This window comes from Lycorma delicatula, chromosome 12, assembly GCF_047948215.1.
Source record: "Lycorma delicatula isolate Av1 chromosome 12, ASM4794821v1, whole genome shotgun sequence".
NCBI classification, from domain to species: domain Eukaryota; kingdom Metazoa; phylum Arthropoda; class Insecta; order Hemiptera; family Fulgoridae; genus Lycorma; species Lycorma delicatula.
This window is the reverse complement of record NC_134466.1, coordinates 56,144,022-56,156,451: the sequence shown is the minus strand read 5'-3', so window position 1 is coordinate 56,156,451 and position 12,430 is coordinate 56,144,022. Positions and strand designations below refer to the sequence as shown.

The 12,430-nt window shown below is 32.4% G+C and overlaps 1 protein-coding gene across 3 annotated transcripts in view; it reads right to left on the bottom strand.

Annotated features, from left to right (window-relative positions):
- The window catches only part of LOC142332850 (uncharacterized), a 70,641-nt gene that overhangs the window by 29,343 nt on the left and 28,868 nt on the right, over positions 1–12,430 (bottom strand). For all 3 annotated transcript variants that reach the window (XM_075379502.1, XM_075379503.1, XM_075379504.1), the window contains 2 exons: positions 4,958–4,999; positions 1,072–1,107 (listed from right to left, as the gene is read on the bottom strand). In XM_075379502.1, coding sequence (XP_075235617.1) covers positions 1,072–1,107; positions 4,958–4,999 — 78 coding nt within the window. The remainder of the gene's footprint in view (positions 1–1,071; positions 1,108–4,957; positions 5,000–12,430) is intronic.

Genomic DNA, 12,430 nt, shown 5'->3' with positions numbered 1-12,430 from the left:
TCATTAACATTTTCTATAATTTTAATCATCTTATTTAGAATCTTAATTTTAATATTATTTAGAAATTAAATTGCTGTTTACTATTTCTCAGTACTACTATGTACTTTAATGAACAAGATTTTTTATTTTATAATTAATTGTATATTTTGTGATGCTCCTCTGATCAATGTTTAACTATGATTCCCTTGATTAATCCAGGAAAATAATTGAGAAATATTTTGTTTGTCCACAGAATAGTGTACCTTCTTATTTCTGATGTGATCTACATTATGTATTATTATACTGATCAGAATAAAAAAATTATTTATTCATTAGTAACATTATGACTACCAGCATCATGTATATGCATGTCTGTTGTGGCAAAAGAAAACCATTTCTTTATTCAAAAATAAGTATTTATTAATGGTCAAAAATGAACCATTATCAAATATTAAAAATCTCCTGATTTTTTTTTGTGTACATGTATTTTACTTTTATATCTTTAATTCCATTGTCATTCAAACAAATTCAAATTAAGATTAGGTGGAATTATAACCTAATCTTAACGAAAATGTCTATTCTCACCAATACACAATAGAAGGCTTATTTAATACACATTATTTATGCAAAAGCGGTTTATAAAATTAATTCAGTGGCACTTTCTGTAGATCTGATATGAGTACAATGCTGCACACATTGAACATGTTCTTAATTATTTACTCTACTGTATGAGGTTAAATTAGTAAACATTTCATAACATCACTCTGTTTGCATCAAGATAGAACTAGGAATAAATAAGGTTTAGAGCACATTAATGTAACACTTCTAATTAAATCTACTACTTTCTTGTGAAGTTTACAATAATAATAATGATAAAAAATAACAATAAATAAATGCTTGAGTCACTTGCAACTAATATATTAAAGTACTCATCTCACCAGTCTATTATGAATGAGTACATAATCTGGCATCCATTAAACATTAGAATGGATATGATAGATCTGTATAATTGTGTGCATATGTATTGATGAAATACACACACACAAAATTATTCTATGTGAGACATTTTAATAAATTTTTAATTATACTTACGCATTTTTGAACATACTCGAGAAATCATTAGAAATCCTGAAATTAAAATAGGTTTCACATGCATTCAATGTATTTAGTTAATAGAAATGAATTATTTATCATTTTTTGGTACATTTTTAATAATAAATATATCAATAATTATTAAAACAACATTTATAATCTATACGTAGAAAAGTTTTTTGCATATAAAAAAAATAAAATCCATTAAATTTGAAAAGAATTCTTACAATCTTTTTAATAATGGCTAGGTCTAATTAAAAATGCAGTATCAAATACATTAATTTTAGTTTTTCTAAATAACACATACAAATCAATCGTCTTTTACACATTGGAGAAGTTATTGAAATACCTCTTTTTTAAAATGCAACATTACTATCATTAGAAAGAAATAAATCATCATCATATTACTATGATATGCAATTCAACATTTAAAGTATGAACTTTTCAAGTGTTAATCGAACCAAATTTTTGGATTTCCACTAATTCCTGTGAACATAGTCACAGGAAAGACTGAGAATATTTGTAAATAAATTATAAAATATGTATTGTTTATAAAATCTGGTTCAGTTTGTCATTTCAAAAGTTTGTGGATTGAAATAATTTTCATTGTCAACCTTTATGGACAAAATCATAGCAAATAATAACTCAGAAGTACCTGTAGATTCTAAAGAAGATCTAAAAAACTCTATTTAAGATATGTTGTTCACAATATCATGAGCTAGAGCTCTCATATTCACTTTGAAGATTTTTAAAAAACGTGATTGATCAGTTACTGTCATGTTTATTAAACTAATCTTTACATTAAATGGTGTCTATTAAATTACTGGCAAGGCTTTAGCGCTTTTTCATGTAATTTTTTTTACATATAGCAATCGTCAATAGCTATGACCAGTCTATGTCATAACAGTAAAAATAAAAGAATAATTATGTGTCATAGAAGGCAAGATGTAATCTCAATAAACAAAGAATTTATTAGTTTTTTATCTACACAGGTTAGAACTCTAAAACCAACTCTTAGATTCCAGACCAATTAAAACAAATCCTGGTGACTGTAATCAGTCTGGTTTACAATTACATCTCTTTTTGTATTAAAATCCTATTAAATGATGTCTTCCAGTAATCAAAAGAGCAAATATCCTGGGCAATCATAAGGAAGTTTTAAACCAGGTGTTGCTATTTCTACAATGTATTTATATTCTACATAGAATTTAATGTTTTTGTTATATGAAAAAAAGCATCATTTTTGATTTTACTTTTGTTTTACTCATGTATTTATTTTGTATTTGTGTTGGCCAATTTTTTAATATAGTTGTTTTTCTTATAATTGTTATGTTTGTTCTTTAATCTTTCTGTTATCTAAGAAGAGGTCCTTTACATTTTGTTAGATCTCGTTATATTTTATGTATGTTTACATAAATTTTATGATTTTTATATTTGCGTTGTCTAGTATTAGTTTTATTTTTTGTTATATGTTTAGTCTGTGAGGTGATAAGTGAATGTGTTTTTCACCCAAAAAAAAAAACAAAAAAAATCGTAAATTGGTGAATTAATACCTGAAAAGCAAACAGCTACTACCTGCTTTTATTTTTTAATGAACAACCTCATAAAGTTTTTCTTACCTACTTTTTTAGCTTAACCTTACGAAAGCAATGATCACATAACAATTAAATTTAGTGGTTACATCAGGAAAAGTCTTTATTTTTGAGAGAGTATTCCATAAAATTTCTCTCCAATATTTTATCTGTTTCAATGACCTGAGGTGTTACAAGGACATTCCAGGCGTAAAGCCTCGACCCACTGGCTTAGTCTAGTGGTGAACGAGTCTTCCCAAATCAGCTGATTTGGAAGTACAGAGTTCCAGCGTTCAAGTCCTAGTAAAGCCAGTTATTTTTACACGGATTTGAATACTAGATCGTGGATACCAGTGTTCCTTGGTGGTTAGGTTTCAATTAACCACACATCTCAGGAATGGTCGAACTGAGAATGTACAAGACTACACTTCATTTACACTCATACATATCATCCTCTGAAGTACTATCTGAACGATAGTTACCGGAGGCTAAACAGGTAAAGAAAAGAAAAGGCGTAAAGCCTCTATGGCAAAAATATATAAAATGTATTAATTATAAATTTTTTAATTTCTAATATAATTAATGAAAAAACATTTCTTTAAAAAAGACGGATTATTTAAACATGCTCTAAATATAAACATAGAGAAATAATAGTTGTAACAATTGAAATATCATCCCTGACAATACGATTTCTGTTATTATATTTTTATCCATCGAGCAGACTTTATAGTTTCTTAAGTATACTGTTGAAAAGCAAACTGTCATGACTGTAATTTAATTTTAATTTTTGACTTTAATATAATATTTGAATCTCCTAATGGTGGTTTGAAAAAAACAAAAGATCTAGAAAGCAGCATATATTTAATTTGCTGGTAAGATAAGGATTTTAACTTTGAAATGATTGTATAAATTATAGCCAACATTTCTATACTTGTAAGCCTCATTCACATATGAAAGATTTTCATAGATTATGCCTCCCATAGATATTTCTCAAACCGAGCAAAATGGCCTATATCACCATATTTATCCTCTCCAATCTTCAGTCTAAGTATTAAATTCACTTACATCTTTTTGAATTACTTTCAATGCAAGATGAAGATTGCCGAAAAATCTGTCCAATAAGTCATCAAATATCTCTTATTCTTCTACATATTCATTACTACACATGCTAAATATATTATATTTACTACTTGGTTTCACCTTAGGTGGAGGGCGATCACTAGCCACTACAAATTCATAAAAGCAGTAAATATTATTTAAATAACAAAATATAAAGTGAAATAAATATAAAATAAAATTTTTATCTACTTTTCATACAGATAGGATTTTATTAGAAAAAAAAATTAAAAAAACATTTTCATACCCTTAAGTGGTTGATTTCATTTACATGTAACTTTTCAAAATCAATGGTGCAATGACATAGCATTAAAATAAATGCTTTTATAAATGTTGGGATACTAGAGTACCATCTCAGACTTCAAAAAATCTTTCTACTGATGGTAGTGAATTTTTTTCTTTATTTAAACTAATCTCAAATAAATAAATTTAAAAAAAAATTATTAAATGAAGGATGCCATCCTCATAAATAGTTTTTGTTGTACGAATTGATTTGTTTTATCATCCAGTGTATACAGTGATATGAACAGGGTAGCTACAAAGAATTTATATTAAACTGCAATGAAATATTGATGTACTATTTTACCCTAGTATCAAAACATGAATATTCAGTCGCAATCTTTGAGTACATTTACATTATACAAATCAAAACTAAATTTTTTCTGGGGAAATAATGGGAATATTATTAGGGATTTTAACAAGGGATACTCTACCACATCTTTTTTACAGAACAAAGAACAATCATCGCTAAGTATTATGCTCTTGCGTTATAAGATAAAATGAAGCCCGGAAGATTTTGCTTCAAGAGAACTATATTCATTCTTACATTTTTGCTTTAACTTGGAAATACTGTAAGAGTTTAAGTAGGGTGTGCTACTAGTCATCCACATCGATGGAGATAGTACCATTAAGGTGTCAATTGTTTGGCTGACTTAAAGAATTGTCAGAAGTGAAAAAATTTAATTCGAATAACAAGTTATCAAAATGTATGAATGTAGGGCAATATGCGATCGAAAGATTACACTTCTGGCATAAAAATAACTTCCTGAGCAATGTAAAGTGTGCATCATAATAGCAGAAGATTACACACAGAAATGAGTAAGCAAGTTACTTGACCGAATTCGATAAATGAAATTCTTGTTCATATTTCAATCTCTTCGTACATATTGATGTAAAAAAATATAATAAAATTTACTCACGTTGTAGTAATATCGATTCCTGATAATATCGATTTTTGTTCGCTGAAAAAAGTGTAAATTTATTAAAATATAATTTAAAATACATGTATAAATAATTTTAAATACATAACACATACATGGGTAGGTATTGTATGAAGTAATAAATTATAATTCCCTTAAATGATGGATGGTGTGATGAAAATTTTGTATTCCTTGTTCTTTTGCACAATAAAAAATATAAATTTTAAAATAACAAGAACAATTATAGTCATTTTTTCTAGTTTTAATTTTATATATATTAATACATATACTTAAATTTACTGAATTTACTGATATTTGTTACAGGGTTCTCATAAGATTCAGCAGTAACTATTACAGCACCAACAAACGAACAGAATTAGAGATAATAAAATAAAAAAATGAGATTCTCAAGACAGGTATAATAAATTCACCTTATTTGTAAATTTATACGTTTTTTTTTACTCTAGAAAGGGATACGAGGGCTATCTTAAAAGTAGCAATTATTCAGTAATTTCTATTGCAGTGTTTGTCAAAATAAACAAAAGATATAAAAAATTAAAAACATAAAAAATTATTAATTTTCAATAATACATTAACATTGTATTCAAGGTCACAAATACAGTAACATTTTTCCATTTCAAAATAAATTAACGAAAGTATAATATCGGAACGAAAATCATTATAGTTCGTTAGTTCTTTCAGTATATATTGTTACCACATATATGCCTAATATAATAACAGCGGGCGATAACGGTAGCAACGATCTGAACGAGTCGCACAGTACACGGACGCGCTGATATAAGCATCACTCCCACCGCGCAGATTACCGCGCAGTTCTCTCACCATAGCACCGAGAGTGAATTCAATTCTTCGTCGACAACCACCTGAAGAAGACCAAGAAGAAGAAGAAGATGAAGAAGACAGAAGAAGTTCCCTGGCCGGCTCAACGTGGGACCTCCAGGCGGTTGTCAACATCCCCGCCGGAGCAACAGGCCTGGCCGGCCTGCTGAGGGAGTCGCTGGACGCAGACTCTACCTTCCCGCTCCAGCTCCAGCTCGCCATGGCCGGTGGACTCAGCAGCAGGAGCTGGCCCAGCGTGGGATCGCTCGGGGAGAACCGCCTCGGCCGCGCCGGCGAAGGACGACCGACACTGCGGATGGTCTGGGGGCCACTACTGCCACTCTGTAGTGGGGACCCAACTGCCGCTGTGGGGAAGCCCGGTCGGACTTCAATGGACGAGCCGCAAGTCCCCGACTTCACCAAAGGCCAGCTTCCGGACCCAACAGATCTTCTCAGAGCTAACGCAAAAAATGGCCCTTTTCAGGGCCACCACAAGCTTATGAATTACGTGCCGTCGAAGCCATTCGGCGATAATATATATATCTGTGCCTATGAAACAACTTGTCCTGATTGACTGATGACTGAATGTTTAATCAACGCCCAGCAAAAACTACTATAGGTTTTTTGAGTGAGAGAAATTCGTCTGCTGAATGTCATTTTGAAATTTTATGACGTTTAATGTGTAATTCCAAAAAAATTTATGATGTTTTGGTTTAGTTATCTGGCTGATACCGTGGCTTATTACGTTCCAATAAGAGATAAAATAGATAGTTATTTGATTATAATCCGAATTTCAGGTAAAAAAGGAATTAAATTTTTAATAATTTAGAAATAAAGATTCGGAGTAATAATTTGTTTTACTCCACATTAATGAATTTGTTTATCGGTTATATCAATTAAAAACATACTTTGAAAATATAATTTTAATAAAAACTAAAATACCCTGTAATATGTCTTTTTATTTTTCTTCAGACGACTTACAAAATCATAAACAAATGCTGTAAACTTAATAAATATGATGGCTCGTGTAATTTTATCAAAGATAATCTAAATTTTATATCGTTTCATGTAAATTGTAATTGGAACATCCAAAAAAATTACAATGAAATTGTAAGAGTCTCGCAAATATCATTTCTTCCAGCCCACCAGGTTGGTCTAATGGTGAACGCGTCTTCGCAAATCAGCTGATTTGGAAGTCGAGAGTTCCAGCGTTCAAGCCCTATTCTTTGGTTGTTGGGTTTTAATTAACCAAACATCTCAGGAATGGTCAAACCGAGACTGTACAAGACTACACTCATAAATATCATCCTCTGAGGTATTATCTGAAAGGTAATTACCGGGGCTAAACAGGAAAAGAAAAAATAGATATCATCTCTTCCGCTCAAAAAACAACATTTTCTGTAATATAAATAAAACTGTTTTTAAAAAAAACGATACTGATATCAAAAAAGGAAAGGCACTACATTTCTTTTATCAAAATCTGTTATTAATTTAGAATTTTCTTTGAAAAAAATACATGTTAAATATATGTAATAGATAATAATAATCCTTACTAATAATATAAATGTGAATGTGAGTTTGTTTGTTACGCTTTCACGCAGAAACTACTCAACCGATCATCATGAAACTTCGTACACATATTCTCAAAGGTATTGCGAATGACAGAGGACACCTTTTAGTAAAAAAAAAACAATATTTTTTCGGGAGGGTAAAAAAAATTATATTGGTAGGTATGATCGTCCGACAAAAAATTTGACCAAATTCAATGCCATCTGGCGTTCCAGTAAGTAAATGAAATAAAGTGCCAATCCAACACTAATACCGACGGTATTACAGTGAAAAAATATTATTCCAAATGACATCCTTTGGAGTAGACAAAATGCCCGGATTTTCACCAACTTTTACTGTACAAGGACAGATATATCATCAAATTGGATCACTTTTTCCAGCAGATAACGAACAGCATAAATTTTTGCAGATGTATTTTACGGGTGATGAAGAAAATGAAGTAAACCGTCGTTGTCAGTATATTGAAGGAGTCGAAAGAGATACAGTATTGAAAATTCAACGAATGTTACACAGCCACAATTTTTTGGTAAATACCTTTAAAAGTACAATAGAAAACTGGCCACCAGATAATTACGTAGTGGTCACTCATGCTGATCGGACTCCACGTGGCGAACATGAGAGGCGTTATAATGCGCCGATGATCATTGAAGTTGCTGTTTTGGTTACTGGTGACCCATGCTCTCCACGAGACAGTGTTACGGGCACATGATAATACACTGAAACGCGTAGCCGATACTCAATTTTATGATGCTTTGCAGTACCCGTTAATTTTTAGTAAAGGTGAGCCAGGATATCATTTCAATATTCCAATCATTAATCCAACAACAAGACAGCCAGTTCTCAATAAAAAAGTTTCCTGCATGGATTTCTATGCGTATCACATGATGCTTCGAGAGCACGACTTCAATCTCCTTTCGCTGTCAAGGCAACTCTTTCATAAATTCTTGGTAGATATGTATATTAAAGTAGAGAGCGAACGCCTTCGTTATATTTCTATAAACCAGACGAAATTACGAGCTGAAAATTACATTCATCTACAAGATGCGATTAGCGCAGATGGTAATATTAGACCTAACGACATAGGCAAGATGGTTATTCTGCCTTCTACTTTTGTGAACAGTCCCCGTTATCTGCATGAATACACTCAAGACGCTTTCGCTTATGTACGCACTTACGGCAGGCCTGACTTCTTTGTAACTTTTACCTATAATCCTTCGTGGCAGGATGTAACTAAAGAGCTAATGTCCGGGCAAAAAGTCACTGATCGACATGAAATAGTTGCTCGTGTATTTCGTTTAAAGGTTCACCGCGAGCGAAGCCGCGGGTAAAAGCTAGTAGATAATAAACAATAAGCGTTCCATATAATAAGTAAAAAATTATTAAAAATCTCTTACCGGTCCGATTTCATTTATTAAACAACGTATAATCATAAGAATCGTATTATTTCTGTAAACGTGATATGCACTACATATAAATGAAATCGGGCCGGTAAGAGTTTTTTGCTTATCATATGAAATTCTTAAACATTGTTTATTATCTATTATTGTACATTTACTGTTTATTACATATATTTAACGTGTATTTTTTTAAAGAAAATTCTAAAGTAATAACAGATTTTGATAATAGAAATTTCTTACCTTTTTGGATATCAATATCGTATTGTTAAAAACAGTTATATTTATATTACAGAAAATGTTGTTTTTTGAGCGGAAGAGATGATATCTATTTTTCTTTTCCTGTTTAGCCCCGGTAATTACCTTTCAGATAATACCTCAGAGGATGATATTTAAGAGTGTAGTCTTGTACAGTCTCGGTTCGACGAATTTTTTGTTTTTGGAGCGGGAGACTCTTATCGTACGGTTTGTAATTTTTTTGGATATCACTCCGTTTTGTTAGATTATTTTTTTATGAATTATTGGTTTTATCTTATGGATTTATTATTAAAATTTATTGCCTTAGAACAAACAAATTGAATTTCACGGCCAATTTATTTTTGTTGAGAGTCATATCATTCACTTCATACTATATTTTTCCTTTTTTAATAAAAAGTAGTATGACCTTTAGAACCGAATATCCGTGATGTAATAATATTGCACTTACTTTGCAAGCGTAACCCTCGATTTTACCAATCGAATTTATTTCTGTTTTATTCATTCCTTTGTTAATAAAACTATATAATCTCTTTTAAACTAATAGTTTTATTTATTTATTTTTTTAAAGAAGAGATGGGAATTATAAAAACATCTGCAGTACTTTCATTTGCATAACGTCATTTACCATTACAAAAATTTATCGTATATTTCTTTTAAATTTTATTATTCAAGTACATTATCAAGTTTTTGTACGCTACCTAGTACTATGAAGTACTGCTATCTATCGGCGCGGTTCGAAAGGTACATTAAAAAAAATGAATTAAATGACATACTCGTGTCCCATACCCATAGTTCATCAAATGTAAAAAAACATTTTTCTAACAAAATTCTAGGTAATTTTTGAAAGTATTCTTTATTACTAATCTAATTAAACTGAAATATAATATTTTCACGCTTATTTTTTCCAATTTTCATTTCACTGTTAGGTAGGTCATGTTTAGAACTGTAAACGTACTTCGTCGACTTCTTCGCCTCTTACCGACGAAGTTCTAACGAACTCCGCGATAATGAAGTAAGCATTAAAATAAAAATTGATAATTGTGATTTGTTATAACCGATTGCGATTTATAAATCACCTATCGAAACTGACATAAATTCATTTCTCATTGGTTTAGTTAATTAATCAGCAAATTAACCAGGAATATGAACTCACTACTGGCAGGCTATACTAACAGTGAAATGAAGGTAAATCCTTTAATTTATAAATATATAAAAATTATGAGCATAATTGGAGTAGAATCATATATTATACTGATATGAAAAATACCATGGGATATATGTATGGAAAACTACTTTTGTAAACATTTACGGAAATAATTTAATTATGAAATATTTTTAAAACTACTAACTGACCACTTTTCCAATCAATTTCCTCATGGGTTATGACAGGATTCATAATACATAATATAATGTTAAGAGAATTAACGGTAAAAAAGTTAATATAAATCTGTTAAAACAATTTTTGATTCAAGATAATTGGGAAAATTTTTGTAGTCATAAGGATAATTCGGTTGATAATTCATTGGCTATTTGTGTTTTTACATTATCAAATTATATTGAACTTTGGAGACGGCCCTTAGGCTATTCCATAAAGAAATACCCATAGAATTCTGGATTGTAAAGGTTTCATTAACTGAAGTATTTCAGAGACAGAGTATTTCGTAAATTATAAACCTTTCACTACTACTTTGAAAAATAGATATAAGCATTATAGGAATATTAAAACACAAATGTGAGAGCAAAACTAATGAATATGGTAGTAAGAACTTCACTATATATTACATTGTGGAACGGAACGGAACGCAAGAATGGCGGGAGTTTCAATATTTCTCCCTACAGATCGCAGAACCTGGACAATGTCCCTTGCTGCTGTATCTTTTTATTATCGGGCGTGTTTCATCGGTTATTTAGTGGCGGTTATAAATTTTAGGTTTTATTTATGGACGGATTTGGTAATCTGCATTCTTATCCGTATGGACCAGCGTGAAATTTATTTACTGGTTCTGACCGTGGGAGACTAAGCTTTTGAGCCTAGTAATCCCTGCGTGATTCCCCTTCAGTCCATCCGCTGAAGTCCTTTCGGTACCAGCACCTATCGGCTAGCAGGAATACGCCTACCAGGGCGTTAATTATTTGGAGGGAGTCGCATATGCTGACTGAATGAAAATGTGGTCTCGTCGTGGGACGGTGTGGGGTGTTGTCTGGCTTTTTATAGTTTTAACAAAATTAAATTTTGTTAAAACTATAAATTCCGGTCACTTTCGGGGGCGGAATTTTCGCGAGGTTTCCAATTATAGGTTAACGCGATATAGAGGCTCCTAAGCCTGGTTTGCCATTTTTTGACTACCGTCTCTTCACGGTAGTTCGTTTAATACGGCATGAGGCCGTTTTCTTCTACCCTGTGGAGTACGGTCCTCTCGGCAGATGTCCCGGAGATGGCCGTGTTTGGACACGGCCGCTATCCCGAACAGTCCGCGTGCTTGCGCATCCGCCACCTCGGATACGGTGTGCAGTCCCGCATCGTAGCGGAGAGTGACGTTTCTGACGAACCACGGTGCTCCAAATATCGTCTGCAACGCTATGTTTTGGAGGCTTCTAATTTAGTTTGAAGCGTGGAGTTCAACAAAACTCTCCATTTCGGGTAAGCATATGTTAGATCGGCAAAACGTATAACCGAAAAAATGAGCAATTTGGTCGCCAGTGGATATTGGCTGGCACTGCTCAGTACTGGGTATAGTGAGGTCCTGACGGCCTTTGTCCTTTGGGTCACATATTTAACATGTTCTCCTAAAGTAAGCCGTTTATCCAGGACTACTCCCAAGTACTTGACTGTTATCCCAAAGGGGATTTTCTCTCCTGAGATTTGCAGCTACCTGGCTGGAGCACGTGTCTTGTATGTGAACATCACTGCCACCGATTTTTCACCGTTGACCTTGATTCTCTACATATCGAGCCACGGCTCTACTAGATCCAATTGCCTTTGGAGTGTCTCGATCGCGTAATCTACACTTCTGGATTCATAATAATATGCGTGCGTCTGCGTATGGAGCTATTTTGACTCCTTCCGACAGCGGCACATCCTTGACGTAGGACGTGAACAAGAATGACGAAAGCCACTGCTCCTTGGGGGCGGGGGCACTGCTCCTTGGGGACTCCAGCGGCTATGTCTCTGGTATATTACATTATAAAAGAATTGCATCAATATTGTTGCCACGGTGATCAATGAAGACCGTTGCATGATAAAGAAATCAAAAATAAAACCGCAATTCAAAAAACCCTACTATACACTACATTTTAACGGAACATTTGAAACAAAAAGGTCGCGGTTCAACGAATTCTATATCAACTGAAAGCGACAACATTGCTTGAGAACTACTTTCTCGTTACGAAAGAGAAGGCGAGCAGTTCTTAA